We start from the raw sequence: 20,900 nt of genomic DNA on the forward strand, positions 1-20,900 counted from the left end.
GAAAATTTTGTTTGACAGGTTAAATACCACAAAGACTGGGAGAAATCTTAAAATCTAAAGATAATACAGTGGAATTGCATTCAAAGAGATTTGCCAGGGCTACTTTGCAAAGTCAACACTCTGCTGTGGCCTGAGACAAAAAACAGGTTATCAGACTATACGAGGGTTGGCAAACTATTCCCAAGCCAAATCCTGCCTGAGGCCTGTTTTTTTACAGCCTCAAATTATTTGTACATTTTTATTAAATGGTTGTAAAAATCATGTGCCTGCATGCACAGACGGGTACATGCATACACAAAGGATATGTGACAGAGTCTGTATGCAGCCTACAAAGCCTAAAGTATTTACTATCCTGCCTTTTACAAAAAAAATTTTGCTTATCCTTGGACATATCAAGTTTATATACATGCTAAATTCCACAGGACTAAGTTGGAAACTGTTTCTGATCTTAGCTAATTGAGCTGTTCCTTGCTAATTGCCAACAAAGTAGAAAATCAAATTATGATGGTCAATATTTGTATGGGTCATTATCCCATCATGCCAAATAATGTCAGAAACAAAGTTTAAGATCTCAAAGTTGAGGTGATTCCAAAAAACCAATTACAGGGCAATTTAACCCTGACTTGGCCCAGGCCATAAGCAACTTTATTAATATAGAAATGAAAAATGACCCGAAGCTCAGCCAAGGATGCAGGCTGACAGAGCTGCCAGAAGAAAGTTTAAAATAATAAATAAAATATAACTAAGGTCCTTCAAATCAAAGTAAATATGCGAATGCTCTCTTTTCTTAACTTTCACAAGACAGAACCTAAATGCTTTTCTCCTAGGTCCAGTACTGCCTTTGCTCCCTTTTGGTGAGTACTGCTTCTCATACCAGACTATAAAATGTAAGAGTTCCTTAAAATGTGAACCTAGGCTCTTCTCTTATCTCTACTCAGAGAGGCGGAATATACAAATGGACAACGGCCATTGCCTACATGACAACAGCACTCTGACGCTCTGCAGCAACCAACCCAGAAAGCCAACTTGGCAGCAATTGGCCCCAAACGGTCAGGATTTGGTCAGTGACGTCGGCTTCTTTATATTTTAGATTTTTCATTGTGGTGAGATATATATAACAAAACATTTGCCACTTCAAGCATTTTTATGTGTACAATTCCGTAGCATTAATTACATTCACCATGCTGTGCAACAATCAATACTGTCTGCTTCCTAAGCTTTTTCAACATCCTTAAGAACAACTCTGCATGCCTTAAGGAACACCTGCCTCCTCCCCTGCAACCCCCTCTTCCACATGCCCCTGGTAACCACTAGTTATCTTTGGTCTTTATGCATTTGCCTCTTCTGGGTATATCATATAAGTGGGATCATATAATATTTGTCCTTTTGTGCCTGACTGACTTCACTCAGTATGTTTTCAATGTTCATCCATGTCATCGCATGTATGAGAACTTTGCTTCTCTTTACGGCTGAATAGTATTCCTGTATGTATATTCAGTTGTTGTTAGGTGCCATCTAGTCAATTTCAACTCACAGTGATCCCATGAGACAGAGTAGAATGCCCCATCGGGTTTTCTTGGCTGTAATCTTTATGGAAGCAGACCACCAGGTCTTTCTCCCGTGGTGCCACTGGGTGGGTATGAACCGCCAGCCTTTTGGTTGGCAACCGAGTGCTTAGCCATTTGTGCCACCAGGGCTCCTTATATGTATATGCCAAAAAAAACCAAACCTGTTGCCATCGAACTGCCCCATAGGGTTTCCAAGGAGCACCTGGTGGATTCAAACTGCTGACCTTTTTTGGTTAGCAGCCAAACTCTTCATCCACTGCACCACCAGGGCCCCAATATACCACATTTTATTGATTCATTCATCTGTTGATAGATAACTTGGGTTGTTTCCACCTCTTGGCTACTGTGAATAATGCTGCAATGAACACTGGTATAACAATTATCACATTATATGCAAATAACATACACCTTCTAAGTCTGTTTGCCAACTGCGCCCTCCTCCTATGAGGTATTTTTGTAAGTGCCATTATGCCAATTTTTTTCACATGTTGCTATAAAAAAAGTTAGCATAGTGTTTATGAAAATACGTCACAGGGGGAGGGTGCAGTTGGCAAACAAATGTAGAAGGCGCATGGTATTTGCGTAAAAATATGGTGTATGTTTTGAGTTCCTGCTTTCAATTTCTTTGGGTATATTTCACCTAGGAGTGGAATTGCTGAGTCATTAGGCAGTTTTATGTTTAACTTTTTAAGGAACCACCATGTGGTCTTCCACAGTGTCTGCACCATTTTACAATCTCACTTGCAATGGATGAGGGTTCCAATTTCCCCACATCTTCCACAATACTTATTATTTTCAGTTTTTCTGATAACAGCCATCCTAGTAGGGATAAGGTGGTATCTCGTTGTTGCTTTGCATTTCCCTAATGACTAATGATATCGAGCATCTTTTAATGTGCTTATTGGCTGTTTGTGTATTTTCTAGCTTCCCTATTTTTTGTTACCTCTCCCAACTCAGGACTAACCAGAAAAAGCAAAAATTCTCCCAAACCATCACATAAGATGCCTGGCTTCTAGTTAGTCTGCTGTCAGCTTCCCCATGCCTACAACCTCCAATTACTGCATAGTTGAAGCCTTCACAATTTGTTTTAAAGATTTCACATGATTCATAGTCACATTAACGGGAAAAAATAAATTGAAGACACTCAGTAAGGAGTTTAACGAAGTGTGTGATGTTTATACCATTATAGTTTAGGGCACATGTAAAGTAAAAGTTTCTGTGCATGCTTTTTGTTTGTTTTGCTCCTTATAATTAACCCGTTTTAAAAATTTCTAGAAACTATTATTATATTTTTGTGCTCTTTACGGATCATTTTGGTAATAAAAGTCACTTAAGTATATAAGCATTCACGTAGGTTAATATCAGAGAGCCATGAGGAACAATGGTAGGACCTTGTTACATATTTCTAGTGCTCTGAACACTGACTTGTAAGGGCAATGGTGGCTCAGTGGTAGAACTCTCCCCTTCCACGTGGGAGACCCACGTTCAATTCCTGGCCAATACACCTCATGCACAGCCACCACCTGTATGTCGGCGGAGGCTTGTGTGTTGCTATGATGCTGAACAGGTTTCTGCGGAGCTTCCAGACTAGGAAGAAAGGCCTGCCATGGAAGAAGATGTGGCAGTTTACTTCCAAAAATCAGACAGTGAAAGCTTCATGGATCACGATGGTCCAATGTGCAACCTATCAGGCAGCATGTCATCGCATTGTGCACAGGGTTGCCATGAGTCAGGGGCCGGCTCTACAGCAGCTAACAACAACAACAAACACTGTTTAGGTTGCTGCACGATCATTACGTTTAATTGCCCCATGATATCGTCACTAACTTCGCACCTTCCCCTTAGATAACTATACCACTCGTGTGCCACACTCCCTTAAATAACTGTAACACTGTCAAACAGACCGTCGGCAAAAAGACTGTCCCAAATGGGTGTTAGATGATCCAAAGAGCACATGGCTATACGAATACTAAGTGAGACTATATGTGTGTGTGTGTGTGTGGGTGTGGGTGTGTGGGTTTATGTGTATCTACTGATTTGTATGTGTTTACTTTATGAAAAGGGCAAGATTATAGGTTTTGGGGAAAGTATGAAAAATCTATTACTTCACTTCAGTAATCCTGTGAATCTAAGTATAGAAGTCAATAAGCCTATTTCCAAGAGAAGAAATAATAATTATAAATATACTGAGGAGGTCAGGAAGCTCATCTCGGGGAGGGAGAGAAAGTACCAGGGCCCTGCCCCAGTGGCTGGCTTGGGGTTGGTGACGAGCAGTCTGCATGGCATCATTCAGACTCTTACAGACCCAAGCCAGAAGAATGGAATTTATGTTCTTTCACAGAGAAGGTCACACGAATCTGAAAGAGCCAGGCCTTTTCCATGTAGGTAAGAACAGCAATGAGAGAGGCCACAAGAACAGGGAGGTGTAGGCAGCACAAGTGACAGAAGTGATGGAGTTGGGAGAATTGTAGCAGGCATGAGGAGAGGACATGGTAAACTAGGATTCTCTCAGGAGAAAGGAGGGTACCTGAGAGTCCTGAGTCCTGGTTTTTACTGATGGTTATTTGGAGCCAAAGTGTACTGAAATTATTATCCTTATCTATCTTTCTTTCAAGGAGCCCTGGTGGCGCAGTGGTTAAGCCCTCAGTTGCTAATTAAAAGGTTGGCAGTTCAAACCCACCAGCCACTATGTAGGAGAAAGATGTGACAGTCTGCTTCCATAAAGATTATAGCCTTGGAAACCCTATGGAGCTCAGTTCTACTTTGTAACACATGGGGGTGCCATTGTCGGAAACGACTTGACAGCAGTGGGTTTGGGTTTGTTTTTGGTTTGGTTTGTGTTTATCTTTCTCTCTCATGCTTTTTCTTTTCCGCTCCTTATCAACATGCATAGTTTTGGTTGCTGTAGCTTGGGGATTCAAAAGTTCTTCTCACAATTTTTCAGACAATATTTAAAAATTCCCTACTGTACATTTTATCATTTTTCAACACTGGTGCATTTTCTCTGCTACAGAAGTTGATGCCAAGTCTTATTTTTATAACACTAAATAATGCTACTCAAAATGTGTTTCATAGACCACCTTCTGTTCTGGGAACTGTTTGTTATAGGTCCACGATAAGATAAGGGGGTTGAACTAGAACATAAATCAAGAAATGGTTTACACACCAAAGACACAAGGTAATTATGAGTCCGAGAGACAGAAAGGGCCGCATAAATCAGAGACTCCATCAGCCTGAGACCAGAAGAACTAGATGGTGCCTGGCTACAACTGATGACTGCCCTGACAGAGAACCCCTGAGGGAGCAGGAGAGCAGTGGGATACAGACACCCAATTCTCGTAAAAAGACCAGACTTAATGGTCTGATTGAGACTAGAAGGACCCCGGAGGTCATGGTCCCCAGACCATCTGTTAGCCCAACACAGGAACCATTCCCGAAGCCAACTCTTCAGACAGGGATTAGACTGGTTTTTTTTTATAGGATAGAAAATGATACTGATGAGGAGTGAGCTTCTTGGATCAATTATACACATGAGACTACGTGGGTGGGCAGCTCCTGTCTGGAGGGGAGATGAGAAGGCAGAGGGGACAGAAGCTGGCTGAATGGACATAGAAATAGAGGGTGGGGAGAAGGAGTGTGCTGTCTCATTAGGGGGAGAGCAACTAGGAGTATATAGCAAGGTGTATATGAATTTTTGTATGAGAGACTGACTTGATTTGTAAACTTTCACTTAAAGCACAATAAAAAATTTTTTAAAAAATCCAAAAAGAAATGGCTTACGATCATGCTTAAATATAGAATCCATAAAAGCAGATTTTAAGAAAAAGGCAAGCTTGAGCAGACAGTAATGAAAGAACAATAAAACAAAGACTACCAAAGGCCAAGTTATGAAGGATTATAATTAGACAGTGGTTCCACAAAAAACCAAACCCATTGCCATCAAGTTGATTCTGACTCATAACAACCCTGTAGCAACCCTATAGAACAGAGCAGAACTGCTTCATAGGGTTCCCAAGGAGCTGCTGGTGGATTCGAACTGCTGACCTTTTGGTTACCAGCCAAGCTCTTAACCACTGCCCCAGACAATGGTAAGGAAAGAGTAAATGGTTGTGAACCAATCCCATGATAGAAATGAGAAAATCTGAAATGTTTGAAGTTATAACAATTACCTAAAAAAAAGAAATGGAAAGTTAAATAGTTATAAGCATCTATTTTTTTTTTTTTTTTTTTGCTAGACCGGAGGTCTGCAAATTTTTTCTGTACAGGACCATATAGTAAATATTTTAGACTCTGCAGGCCATACAGTCTCTGTCACAACTACTCAACTCTGCACTGTAGCACAGTAGCACAGTAGCACAGATAATACGTAAGTGGATGAGTGTGGCTGTATTCCAATAAAACTTAGGAACACTGAAATGTGAATTTCATATAATTTTCATGTGCCAAAAAATATCTTTTTTTTTTTTTAAACCATTTAAAAATGTAAAAGCATTCTTAGCTTATGGGTCTGGAGTATATGCAAGAATTTAGTATACAATCAAGATATTATAATTCAACATGAAGAGGATGACTTAATAAATAATGTTTGGTTACTATTATGGGTTGAATTGTATCCCCCCAAAATATGTGCTGGAATCCTAACCTCTGTATCTGTGGATATAATCTATTGTAACATAATGTAATCATCTTCCATGGTGCAATGTAATGTAATCAATGAGTTGAGGTCATACCAGGGTAGGATGGATCCTAACCTCATCACTTCTGAGTTATATAAAGAACAGCACAGACACACATACACATGCACAGACACAGGGGGAGGGCAAACATTACCTGACGATGAGGGAGACAGATGAATCTACAAGCCCAGGAACTCTAACAACTGCCGACTATGAGAAGTTGAAATAGGCAAAGAAGGACCTCCTCCCTAGAGCCACAACCTGAATTCAGACTTTTAGCCTTTGGAACTAAGAGAAAATAAATTTCTGTTCTTTAAAGCCAAAAAAAAAAAAAAAAACCATTAAAAATGTAAAAGCATTCTTAGCTCATGGGTCTGTACAGAAACAGGCTGCAGGCCAAATTTGGCCCATGGGCCATAGTTTGCCTACCTTTGAATTAAAGGCAGATTGTTGAAGAAAAAGAAATAAAATATTGTCGCAGCAAAGCATTTACAGATAAAGGATTTCAGCTTTGACAGTACATGTTCTTTAATATTCTCAGGCTATAACATAAAACAAACTGAGCTAATACTTAAATAAAATAATTAGGTAAACATATTATTAACACAAGAAACTCTAAGCTTATGTCCATTTAATCCCCCCAAAAATGGTCTGGTAAAAAACTTGTGGGCAAGCATTATCCTGGATCCTAACTTTACTTTTCCATTAATGAGTTGATAACTTTTATGACTGCCCATAATCAGTTTATTATGTTCTTCAGTAAAATAGTGCTAATATCCGCTCTCACTAATCTCAGCATTGCTGTACTAATAAATATGAAATACTGTGTAAAAAGCACTTTGGAAAAAAATACTGGGTACCGTTATCTAAACTATCTGAAGGATGGTATCTCTGTCTCCAGAAGAAACAGGATCAGCATGAACCGTAAGGATCCACAGGCTTGTTTGAAAACTGGCTAGCTGTGTGCTCCCCTCAACGGGATCAACTCTCCTGCCTCTACTCCCCGCTTCCAGTAAGTCCCAACAGTTTGGATGGTCTGGATAACTAAACCCAAAAGGCGGTACGTAGGTTTGAGGTTTGTCTTTATATTTGTTAAAATAAAAGCTTGAATCAAGTAGGTTATAAAATGCAGAATTCAAGCCGCTAAGCTATACCATGAGAGGTTGCATAAATACATTAAAAAAAAAAAAAACTACAAAATTAAGACTTAAAAAAAAATTTTCACTAGAAATACAGATACAGCTTATTATGTACATAATGGGGTATTTTTTTTTTTACTATTCAACTCACCTGTGGTTTCTTCTGATATTTTATCAGCACTCTTGTTACTTGTACCACTGAGGCGAACTATACTGGAAGAATTCTGATAATTGAGCTTAGGAAGGCAATCAGCACTTCCTTTTGTACTCTCACTCTCTGACACTGTTAAGATTAAAATGAAAATGTTATTAAAATGAAATCTCTATATACTGTAGGAGGCAAAAAGAAAAGTAGTTCTTAGTTATAAATATTTCTGCCTGAAAATAAGTGATAAGTTAAGAAAATACTAAACATCTCTATCTGTCAGTCACATATCAGTGATTTAATTTACTAGAGACAAGGTGTGGATCCAGATATTAAGCCCTGGTCATGCATATGGTCCAGGACATTAAGAAACTATGCTTATAACTCGAAGTAACAATAATTATTAAAGTTGGCCCTCCCCCCCCATATCAATGTTCATTTCTGTTAACTACTTAATAATACAAATTTAATTTTTCCTCTTTGGCTGTGAACCAGTAGTTTTGGAGGCAAGGGGAGGAGGGTAATACAGTCACATCACATTAACAAACTCATTAAATAAAAATATTGTTAAACCTCAGAAAAGAGCCATTGTTTCAAGAAACACATAGCATTTACACTAACAATACTGATTTGACCGGTGTTTTGCCACTGAGACTATATACTTTATACATGAAGCATTTGTATGTTAAAATACTATACTAGGTGGCAGAGAGGTCTTGCAATGGAAGGAAAAGAAAGGGTTATAGTGGGAAATAAACCAAGCACTTTTATGCTAAGGTCACTTGTATTTTCTATAAACCTAAGTTCACAATTCTACATAATACCAACAATACCCACGGGAACTACAATCACTTCCTTTCCTATCTTCTCTTTCTTCTTGAATGTCTTCAGTAGATACAGTCCCTCTTCTAACTTCATCCTTAGATAATGAATTATACCCAAGATCAGACTGACCACCTGGAAAAAAGAAGACAGAAATGAAACCCTGTGCTGGCTATCAGAAGCTTCTTTAGTAAGAGCAACTGGGACTGGAGCCACACCTTGGTGTTTCCATTTACTTAGAGACATTTTTCTGAATAACTTCCAAATGAAAGTATGATTTTATTAGCCAATCCCCTATCTCTATTAATGTAAAAAAGAAATAATCACAAAATAATTGGTTTTTGAGTCCATATTGCAGTCAAAAGTAATTGTATACATTCACACTACTGAGCTCCAAAAGCACAGACAAACCAGACAGTCTTTATATGAGTCCATGACCTTTCACGGCGAATGTCTTAGTTCCAACTAAGCAATGGAGAAGAGAAATCTGCAGGGAATTCATAATAGGACATTCACACACAGATCACTGCAGCTGAATATCTAAATGATTTTGCCAAAACAATGAGTTTATTTAAGTTTATTGATAGTCAATTAGTTTTTCTGAAAATTCAATTTAATAATTATTTCATTGCACCTGAGTACAAATACATGCAAAGGAAAAAAATCTAAAGTGTTAAAGTTATTGTTAGAAAAGCAAAAGTTACATAAGATATAAGAAAGCTTTAAAGACATTGTTTTGGTAAAGAGGCTATCATTTTCAGCAAATTGTCTTCACTAGGTTAAAATTAAAAGATAAGGTTTTGAGACACGTGATTTTAAGCAAATCACTTAACTTTTTTGTTTGGATCTCGAGCTCCCAGATTTGTAAAACAGAAGGTTGTTACAATATTAAAGACTATATAGGAAATGGTTTTGTAAACTTGCAAAACATTTTAACTGCTAAAGAAAACTTGCAAAGAAGTTGTATTAAGTATCATTAGGTATTTACTTTAATACCTTTGTTATAATTTTGAGTTTGTATTTTGCTAATCAACCTTTGAGCTCCATTTCCAAAGAAACTACAAATAGAAAAATTTGAACAAAGTATTGATGAAGTTCATGCTATTTTATTAGGTTCTGCACTGTTTTAAGATAGATTTTTAGTAAGTAGCCAGAGTTAAAATAAAAAAAAAAGACTGCTTCATTTAAAAGATAATGCCTGTGGATGACTAGTATAACTCTGATTAAGTTCAATTGTGTAATCAAGAAATAAAAGGAGACAAGGAAGAACAACTATTGAAATTACACTGAAACACTATTAGCTTACATTTATTACTTTTAAAAGTAGGCCATCAAAGGAGAGAGGCCAGAGTAATGATACCATTTGCAGAGAGAGGAGCCTTTATAATTTATTATAATGCTTGAATTTTTTTAATTTAAAGTTTCCATTAAGAGCTGGCTCTTGTACTATATTCAAAAGCCAAGTGTAATTTTTTAAAATGTAATAATGACAAGGATAGAACCATGCAAGTGTATGATTTCTTAAGTGCGTCAGTTTTAATAATATTTAGGGGAAGCTTATGTACAAATCTTGTATATCAATGAAATTAACGTCCTGTGCAGGGCTAGAATGCTATGTTTTTAAAAATATACTAAAACTTTATTGTAATTTTTTAAGAGAGTTTAAAACTCAAAAGAAATTGCAAAAAATAGTACAATACAGAGAATTCTCATATATCCTTCACCCAGCATCCCCTAATGATATCTTATATAACTGCAGTACACTGTCAAAACCAAGAAATTGACAATGGTACAATACTATTAACTCAGGTACGGAGAGAAGTTTTTTTGTTTTGTTTTTAATTTTAACAATCTTCTCAGAATTACAAAGGAGAATTTATCCTAAGAAAATGATATGGTAAAGAATATGTGTGCTATCCAGAGTTAATTAGATTATCATGGACAAAATACTTAAATAAACTGTCTTATAAGCTTTCTTTAAACTTTCATCTCTATTCAAATAATCAGTAAAATTGCATATAAAACCAAAACTAAACTTGTTGCCGTCGAGTTGATTCCAACTCATAGCAAACCTATAGGACAGAGTAGAACTGCTCCGATAGGGTTTCCAAGGAGCAGTGGTGGACTCCGGCTGCCGACCTTTTGGTTAGCAGCTGTAGCTTTTAACCACTGTGCCACCGCTGCTCTTTAAACTGCATACCATTATTAAATTTAATATTGAACCAAAAGCCTAACATATAAAATTACAAAGTGAAAGTTCACTTAAATACCCCATCAAAAGTAAAAAAGTTAAAAGTCAGGGTAGCCAATCTAGTTTTAAAACTGTACCGTAATAAATGTAATATAAGCCTGAACACACCTGTACTGGATCTATCATCAGCAGCATACACTTTGATTAAACCTGTGTTAAAAGATGCCTGCTCCACAGTGTGTGTCCCATGACCACTATCCATGCTGTCATGACTAACAGCATCCAGGTCACTGCCATCTGCTTAAAAACACAATTTGATAGCATTTTACTACTCAAGGAAGATACCAAAAATATGCCTAAGTTTATCGCTCAAGCTAATAATCTACTGATACAATAGTGACATGAAAACTGCCACAAAATTAGCAAAATACAATCAAAAGAAACCTATTGTGAATTATCAATGGACACTAAAACAAGACCACCAAAGGTTGATAATTTAACAGGAAAAAAAAGAGAAATTTGGTATAATTTTGTAATAGTAGAATACTCACCAAAAGTGAAATTTAGTGAGTACTCTATAATTTACTTATTGGCAATAAAAACTAGAAAATATTTAACATTTTGAAACTATTTAAAATTGCTAAAAACGCAAAGTTAATTAAAAAAATAGTAAAACACCCATATCCGTTTCTTAAACCCTTTAATTACCTGAGAGGGTTGTTTGCGATAAGCGTGCATGTTTCCTTAAAGCTCTTTTGAATTGTGCTACTCCCAAAACAACGTTCCTTACTTTTGTCCAAAGAAAATAGCCACTACGACTTCTTGAAGGCCAGGTACTTTCCAGTACAGCCTATTCGTTCAACAAAATAAGATGATCAGTACAATAATTTTTATAAATGAATATACACTGGCTTCAGAATCAAACTACAGAATATCAAAGTAGACTGTATAACACAAAATAGAACAGGAAGGCCTATTTGACTTACCAAATATTTTTGAGATACTCTAAAATAAAGACCAAATAACCTCACATAGATTATTTCTGCCAATACATTCAGACTGTGTAATCACAAAAGTCACGCCGTTTCTCCATTAAACCAAACTATTACCTTGTTATAATAGCCGTAAGTAATGGCATTGGGGTCGATGCCGGCTTTCTGCATCTCGAACAGCACTCGGACCGCAAGCACTGGCTGATCATACTGCCCACACAGCTGCATCAGAATGCGGTAGCACACCTGAGAGACAGTACATTCAAAAGTGTGCAGAAACAAGGTCACCTGTGTACACGGATCTAGGGTAAAATCACACCTTTTAAAGAACCATCGTTACCTCATCAGGTGGATCCATCTTTTTGGACTGCATTTTTTTTAGCACATCATATGCTGTTGTTAGAGCCCTGACTTTTGAGTGACAGACTTTCACATAAGCCGGGAGACAAATAAACCACAGTCCGTAACAGTGACGCAGCAGACACCTAGACCACATCTGAGGGATGGAAGAATACCTCTTTGCAATTTTATGGGCTGATTTAATTTCCTAGAAAAAAAAAATGCAAGGATCCTATTAATAAATTTACACACTTAGGCATTCTTACATAATTGAAGGCTGAACAAGTACAAGTCACATGCTTTTATAATGTTTCCATAATAAAATCTGCCCTGGTGGTGCAGCAATTAAGAGCTACGGCTGCTAACCAAAAGGTCGGCAATTCGAATCCACCAGCCACTCCTTGGAAACCCTATGGGACAATTCTACTCTGTCCTATAGGGTCTCTATGAGTCGGAACTGACTTGATCGCAATAGGCAAAGGACATAATATATTTTAAAGCCTCTGCTTGAATTTGTATTATACAATGTATAAAGTTTTAGGACAAGAGAAATAATTAATTTCTTGAATTCAGATTCCTCTAAGCTATCTTCAGAGGGCTCTGGGGAGCACAATAATCCGGTAATAGTTATTATCTCTGGGGGTGGTAAATTATATTAAGGGAGGGTGTATGTCAAATTCACTTTTTGTCCAAATATTTGATTATACGAAGAACTCAAAATTTTCAAAGCACCTGTTTTGTTCTTCTGAACATGGGAGAAGGACTACTAGGACTGCTTGATTTTGAAGGCAATTTGCTCTTTCGCATTTGTAGAAATCCTTCAGGTCTCTCAAATAAATTGTTCCTAAGAACTGGAAATCCATTATAGCTGTTTAGGAAAAAACAAACAAAAAAAACTCCTCAAGCACAAATAGATGATCATCTGCTTACAAACTGAAAAATTATAACCAATAACTTCTTAACTCAGAATTTATATTGACGATCTTTCTCCATCAGACTACGGTAGATACTCAACAAATATACATGCTAATGTTTTACTACAATATTTAGAAATGTAGTAGCCAGATCCAGATTCAAGTATATATTTTGAAAAGAAAAGTGACATACATTTAAATTTTGCTAAACTTGACATCAAATTCCAAAGTAATGTGAGCAAACTGTTAAAATATTAGTATTCATGTAAATGTTCAACGAATACCAGACAATATGACAGCTGGTAAGAGGCAAATCAGATCAGCATTCGGTCATTAACTGAAGTAATATATTTACTGTAGAACACCCCACTTAAAAAGGTGCAAATAACAACCTTAAGTGCGGTACCTTAGCACACCTGCACCAGCTATCACGTTACCATCAACGGGTTTATCAGGCTGGCTAACAGATTCAGGACCTTATTTACGAGAATGAAAACTGGGGAGGGTGAAGAGGTAGAACGGGTGGATCTATGAGAGGTGGACCTAAGTAAGGCTAGAGCAAGGTCTGCTGGGCATTTAACAGGTAGCAGCATCTAGAGAAAAGGCATGTTGAAGAGAATGAAGGAGCCCCTAAGCAACAAGCTTAACCAACTCTACAACATGCTTAAAAGCACATAAATAGTTTAATGAACTAAAAAAATTAATATAATAAAATATGGCAGCTATATTTTTTTTTTGTATCTATTATACATTACTGTATGCAAATTCAGCAAAATAAGAAAATATTAGTAATGACTGAATGTTAAGTAGGAATAAAACAACACAAAGAAGTCCAGGAAAACCATGTCCTTTAAGAACATCCACTGTATGTACATGGTGTGACAATAAGGCCATTTTTGTGTATCTTATGAGAACTTGCTGCCTGAACATTTTATATAATGTAAGTATAGAAGTCATCTCTTAAGAGGGCCCACTGTACCCATTAAAGGCATGTAAATTAAGTTGTTTTTCTAATGATTATACACAAATTATATTGAGAGCCTCAAGAAAAAAAAAGACTAGATTCTTTAAAAAAATGGAAACTTTTAAAATTAATTTTCTTATTAAAGAACTAAAGTGAAATTTAAATTAAAAAGTTAAAACCAAACCATGAACGAAAAAAAAAAACTATATTATTGAAACATACCAAAAGAAGACTTAGAAGTATAAAGTACAAAAGAGGGTAAAGAAACAAAATCTTGTTTAGAAAAAAAAAGAAAAAAGAAATTAGGAGAAATATTTTAAACACTGGGGACAAAGACAGATTTTTTAAAAGTGATATGAGAAACATCATCAATGGGTGGAAAGTAAGGGCAGGAAATCAAGTGACCAATGAGTTCATCAACATGTACAAACGTGTAACAACCACAAACGTGTAACAACCACAAACATGTGTAATACCCACAAACATCTGTAATACCCACAAACATCTGTAACACCCACAAACATCTGTAACACCACGTTTTCATTTGTAAAAGGACTTAATCCAAGTCATAAATGAAGATGTGCTGAAAAATTCTTTTTCAATGAAAATATCAAACTAACTAAAATGAAGTGATAGATGTGAAATGGTTTTAGAATCTTTGAATAAAGGAAGAAAGCATTACTGGAGAATAAAACAATTATTATAATTTTAAATCTAAAACGAAGTAACATGTTTAAGTAAAAATAAATATATGTAAAAACTAATAAATTTACCACTATCCTCATTATCTTATTGTGCTCAGAACGTTTCTCTCTTTTCCACTAGGCCTGAAGGCAGGAATAATGTCTCATTCAAGTGTGTGTACCAAGCACTTAGCATAGTGCTTGACCAAATTTCCTAAATTAACAATGATCAATTCCAACAGTTCTGAATTTCCATGACTTACAATAAAAACTCATGGGAAAACTAATAGTCTAAAAATTATATCATACAATTCAAGGTCACAAATACTGACTCTAAATCCAGTTAAATCCTTTTATAAACCAGTGTTACACTAATCAGTGTGTGTGGGGTGGGGGATGAGGGTGAAGGAACTAGATTTAGGCGGAAACAAAAACAAATTCTATAAACAAATTGTTCCATTTGGAAGCGGATGTCTAACTGAATTTTACCAACATTTGTGAGGACAGATACTGCCGTAGATATAACTAGGGAGCTTCCTAAATCTGTAGTAGGTAATATTATAACTTTTTTTCCTGTTTATACTTCAAAACTTAATAACGGACGTGGGATCTGTAAAGTCCGCATTTTTGAAAATACCACAGTCCTTTTTAGAAAGCTACGTCACAGATGATGGATCGCTTCTCTCTTTCAATCGCAAACATTCTGCCTCTTGAATACCTGTACTGTAAAGGGGGCTCTTCACCATTGGGCAGATGGGGGATCTCAGGTGGTGTTACAAAAACAGTATGTTCACTTTTGAAAGATTCATCCAGTTCTATAAGTCGCACTTCACCACTCTTGTCCATATCTACCTGAAGGAGTTTCAAAAACATACATTAAAAAAATACATTGTTAGCCAAATGTTCATCCATAAGGGAATGGTTAAATAAATCATTTACACAACTGAATATTAAAGACCTACCCTGGAAAAAAAAAAAAGAATGAGCAAGTTCTCTACATAACACTATAGAAAGATGTCCAAGATAAATTAAGTGAAAATAGCAAGGGACACAACATCACGTACTGTATACAACCTTTTGAGTAAGAAAGAGGGAAAGATAGGAACAGACATTCATCTTTGCTTTAATTTACATGAAGAAACACTAGAAGGATACTAAGAAAAGCAATTACCTATATAGAGAAGGGGGAAGAGAGGAGGTGGCAAAGGATTAGACCCAGATTTCCCCATTACATCTTTTTATATTGTTTTGCGTTTTGGATTATGAGAATGTATTACTTATTCTAGAAATAGCAAAAAAAAAAAAAAAAAAAGCATACGAGTGTGTATATGTGTTGGGAATAGTGGGCTCTGTTTTTACTTTGATTTATTCTAAATCAGTACCTAAATCAGTGTCTGCAGGATTCCAGTAAATGTAGAAACACATATGAGTTAAACTTTAGTCACATTAACATTGAAAAGCACCTTAAAAGAACTATTTTTACCAGGTACTGTATAGCTAGGTAATATCCACAAAAAATGAAAGCTTCACAGAGCTTAAACTGCCCCACAGGAGCTCATAAACTAAAGAACACAATATTGACATTAATAACAAAAACAGATGTCACACGTATGACAGAATACAATCCACAGAACTTTATTGTTAGGTTAGAAAGAGTTAATATCATATACAGTCAGGAGTAGGTGAGAGAATTATTAATAAGTTAAATCTTGAAGATAAGGATTTAGGAAACCGTCAAAATAATAATCAGGAATATTGGTTGCCAGGTTTAATATTGCGTCTTAATTCCTTAGACACAATTTTAAAATCCATAAAGTCCTGGAAGCTGGAAACCTCTCCATAACTCATGTGACAGCAAAACTTGAACTAAATTGACAGGAAGCTACTTATGGTTTTTATTTATCCTATTTAGTGTGAACATTCACATGTTTTGCTACAAAAAATATTCATGTGCTTAATTACAGGTAACTATAGCAGACCCTACTGGGCCATTACATAATGTATGGTATAATGACTACCTAGAATAAAACAATTCAGAATTTCATATCAAATTTAGCCCCATGAAGGATTTTTGTATATATTTATTGCATATATTACTTGATAAGTATTACACATATTAGTGTAAAAGAAAGAAAAACACTAAAATTTAAATACTAAAGAATGTAATATAATTTTGATTTTTCACATAATACACTTTGTAGGTTATATATTTTCCTTTGCTGTGGGACTGTCAAAGACCAGGAGCCCTGGGGGTGCAGTGGTTAAAGGGCTTGGCTGCTAACCAAAAGGTCAGCAGTTCAAATCCACCAGCAGCTCCTTGGAAACCCTATGGGGAAGTTCTATTCTGTCTTACAGGGTGGCTGTGAGTTGAAGTCGACTTGATGGCAACGGGGTTTTTTTATTTTATTAAAGACCAAAAGGCAGAGTATACCAAAAAAAGACAGGAATAAGTTAAAAAATTTTTCTAACTCTTAAAAAAAACTGGTACATTCAAAGTCCTTTTACATAAATTGTTATTTATAATTTCACAGCATAACATGCTGTAATCTCCAGAATTAAAGAATGTTTTTAATAGTATATTCATACAGTGAAGTATGCAACAATTAAGTCATGCTTCATAATTATATTTAATGACAAGAGAAACTATTCATAAAATAATGATAAATGGGGAAAAAATCAGGCTACCAAGTGACACACATAGTATAATTCTTAATTTTTTTTTTTAAAAAGGGTGAGTATGTACGTTATGTAGGTGCATTTGTGTGCATGTGTGCTTTTTCTCTCTTACACACACGTACAATTATCAAAATGTTAGGTCTTGGTAGTGGTATTACCAGTGATTAATTTTCTTCTTTACAAAAAAAATTATATTGCTGTTTAATTTCCAATGAAAAATAATGAATATGTATTACTTTTTTTAATTGCAAAAGTAATAAATGCTCAAAATAAAAATCTGATAATCAAGGTAGAATATATTACCTTTAGAACAATCACTTGTTATTTCAATCCTGCTAAAGGATATTTTAAAGGAATCGACTCAACGGCACTGGGGGTAAAGGATATTTAAAATTTCACCACTATAAAAGAAGGGAATTTTTTTTAACCTGTCAGAAAGACCTTCATATGGTGACACTAGCACTGATATGGTAAAATCTCATACCCTGCTGGTACTCAAAATTAGTACAGCCTCTTTAAAAAACAAGAATGTGTTTAAACATTTCAACCTTATTCTTGTTCTAAGGAAATAACCTAATGTGTAAAAAAGCTATCAGTATAAGGATAAGGATGTTTATTGCAGGATCGTGATAGCAATAAATTGGGGGGTCACATATAAATAAAAACATAGGTAAATGGATATGATATGTTCATTGGATGAAATATGCAGTCATTAAAAATGAATAGTAAAGATTATGTAGATTTTTGGTTGAACAAGATGAATTAAACAGAACAACCCCTTCTGAAATTCCACCAAAATGAAGACTAGGAGGATTGGGAAAAAATCTACAAAGACAAACTGAACCAGAGAGGGGACAACAGCAGAGCTAGAGTTCAAAACATTTTAGAGGCTGCGAAGTAGATTTATGACCTGTGAATGCTGTAAGCAACATACCTAGTACTGGGAAGGGAAGAAGTCAAAAAGCTTCTTAGAAGAAAGAAGCCAAAAAGCAAACTATTTTGTTCTGTAGAATCACAGAAAGGTCAGGGATAGGAAGTGCTAGAAGCCTTTGAAGATGGGAATGCAGGTGGGGTTGAAGCAGAAGGATTATTTAAAAGCTTGCAATGAATGACTCCCAGATCCCTACTCCAATATAGTTAGGCCACTAAAACCAAACCAACCTGTGGCTGTTGATTTGGTTCTGACTCATAGTGACCCTACAGGACAGAGGAGAACTGCCTCGTGGAGTTTCCAAGGAGCAGTTGGTGGATTTGAATTGCGGATCTTCTGGCTAACAGCCAAGCTCTTAACCACTACACCACCAGGACTCAGGCCACTACCTCTCCACAACCATGGCAGAAGACTAGAGATAAATGTTCTGAGTGAACCAGAGGGACTTTAGACTTGAGAACACCAGGCAGTGCTGGGAGAGATGAGGGAGGTTACTAAAAACAGATGAAGTAAGCAAAGCCTACGTGTTACAAGGAGAAAACTCCAGTTACCTTCCTCCACTCAGCTCTGAGAATACTAGCAGTTATGCTTATGCTCCCCAGGCTAGACTAGGGGGATACGTCTTAGGAGAACTAAGACTTATAGACACTAATCAAACAGCTACTCTAAGGAAATAGCTGAGTTCCTTTATGATCATCAGTCTAACACCTAAGGAAGCCCCAAGCCCCACCTGCCCAGAAAGAGCTCCAATGAGCTATTTGTGCCTCATTCTTGAAAATGAGTACCAACTAAAGATCACTAGACACAAGAAAAATTGTTAACTTGAAAGACAACAAAGTAAACTGATATAAAAAGGTACTCAGAAGCACAATGTAGCAAGAAGAAATCTTCAAAAGAACTAAAATAAATAAGCATACATGCATGAAACAAGAACAAGATGCAATTAAAAAGGAGCATTCAGTGAAGAAAAAAGAGCTTATGAAAATTAAATATGATAGCAGAAATATTAGTTGAGAAAATAAAATTGAAGAGATTTCCTGAAAAATGGAACTAAAGGACAAAGAGAAAAACAGAAGGAAAAAAAAAAAATTAGAAGATCAGGTCAGGAGGGCCAATATTCAAATAACACATGTTTCAGAAACGGAGACTAGAGAAATGGATGAAAGAAAATTAACCAAAGAGAAAAATATAAGAAAATTCTCCCAAATTGAATGAAATGGATCTACAGGTTAAAATGGCCCACCAAGTATCCAATTCAATGAAGAAAAAAAGCCTACATCAGGCATATCCTTATGACATTTCAGAATAATGGGGATCCAAAAAGCTTCCAGTGAAGGAAAAAAAAAAAAAAAAATCAGGCATAAAAGATTAGAAATCAAGATGGCATTGGACTTAACAACAACACTGGACACTAGAAGACTGTGCCACAATGACTTCAAAATCTTACACTCAACCAAATTAGCAATCAGCATAGAGACGAAATTTCAGACAAGCAGGTTTTGAAATATATCTCCTGTGTAGTCTTTCTCACTAAGCTACCAGAAGATGTGCTAGACCTTAGCAAAGAAATAAACTGAGAAAGAAGTTACTCAAGCCAGAAAAGGTGGTCCAACTCAGGAGAGAAATCAATATAATTCCCAAGACAATGATGAAGGAAAACCCCAGGATAACAGACTAGAACGCAATCATTTCAGACTGGAGAAAGAGGAAGAAATCTCCAGCCAAAAAAAAAATCACATGGATAGATTACTTGATGTGTTGGAAAAATTGAGATATTTGTAATACCTGAAGAAGAATTTGGAAATGAATTAATAATAGATACATAAATAAGAAAATTAGCAATTATTAACTTCAGGGAAAACAAAAATCTGCAAATGAAAGAAAAGTTGATTTTAGTATGCTATATGGCCCGGAAACCCTGGTGGCTTCCGTCCCCCCGGAAAACCTGGTGGCTTAGTGGCTAAATGCTATGGCTGCTAACCAAAGGATCAGCAATTAGAATCCACCAAGTGCTCCTTGGAAACTCTCTGGAGCAGTTCTACTTATATGGCCCAGCTGTGATTATATACAAAGTGATAACAATGTTAACACCAAACAATTATTTGACCAAAACTTATAAGTACATTGGGAGAATTGTGGTGGCGGTGGTAGATATGACATCAATAGATAATACATAAAACAATAAATAGCAATATAAGCATGCTATTTAGAAATCTTAAGATAACTGACTAAAGATACAGCTGGAAGAGAAAGAGATTGCCCCTGGGGAGTAAAAAACGGGGGTGGGAAGGGATGGGACATAAAACCTTGTAAAATTAGTTAACTTTAAAAATTGGTAAAAATGAAACTTTTGTAAGATTGGTCAGCAATATGTTTATAAGCTCTGGTTATGTAAAAAAAAAATTGGAAGCTACATTACAACTGTAAATAAACACTGGAAGTAAAGTAAAAAAGGATATTGGGGCACTGAGCTTATAGAATTTTTTCATCCCTTTATTTTCTAAGTTTCCTGTTACTTTAGTAATTTAATAAAAGCACTAAAAAATTTAACTTCCAGGAAAAACAAGAACATGCCAATGATAATTTAAAATCATAGCTATCCCTACAGGATATGGATGGCGTCCATGGGCAACCCAAGAACAAATGGGATGGTCGATACCTACAAACATTTTATGCAGATAAAATAAGTTAATATACTATTGTGGGCAGCAATGACAACAAAACAAAAGAGATGGAGCAGAACAAAAAGGGTAAAACAGATACGTAAGCTGGCTGGAAAAGAAGCTGGAAATCGCCTGTCTCCATGATGGAACATTGTAAGAGGACTGCTTGTATATGAGTGCCTGATGCTTTTTAAATT

At 36.0% G+C, this 20,900-nt stretch overlaps 1 protein-coding gene across 5 annotated transcripts in view; it reads right to left on the minus strand.

The window, feature by feature from the left end:
- Nucleotides 1-20,900, minus strand: part of DENND4A (DENN domain containing 4A) — a 128,388-nt gene that overhangs the window by 25,815 nt on the left and 81,673 nt on the right. For 4 of the 5 annotated variants that reach the window (XR_007519821.1, XM_049905233.1, XM_049905231.1 and 1 more), the window contains 8 exons: nucleotides 15,152-15,285; nucleotides 12,605-12,740; nucleotides 11,874-12,080; nucleotides 11,651-11,779; nucleotides 11,250-11,391; nucleotides 10,710-10,841; nucleotides 8,366-8,485; nucleotides 7,535-7,666 (listed from right to left, as the gene is read on the minus strand). Coding sequence is in view for 4 of the 5 variants with exons in the window: in XM_049905233.1 (XP_049761190.1) it covers nucleotides 7,535-7,666; nucleotides 8,366-8,485; nucleotides 10,710-10,841; nucleotides 11,250-11,391; nucleotides 11,651-11,779; nucleotides 11,874-12,080; nucleotides 12,605-12,740; nucleotides 15,152-15,285 (1,132 nt within the window). In the remaining variant the exon portion in view is untranslated. The remainder of the gene's footprint in view (nucleotides 1-7,534; nucleotides 7,667-8,365; nucleotides 8,486-10,709; nucleotides 10,842-11,249; nucleotides 11,392-11,650; nucleotides 11,780-11,873; nucleotides 12,081-12,604; nucleotides 12,741-15,151; nucleotides 15,286-20,900) is intronic. The other variant, XM_049905234.1, reaches the window with a different exon arrangement.

Source organism: Elephas maximus, chromosome 13 (genome assembly GCF_024166365.1).
Source record: "Elephas maximus indicus isolate mEleMax1 chromosome 13, mEleMax1 primary haplotype, whole genome shotgun sequence".
Taxonomy (NCBI): Eukaryota; Metazoa; Chordata; class Mammalia; order Proboscidea; family Elephantidae; genus Elephas; species Elephas maximus.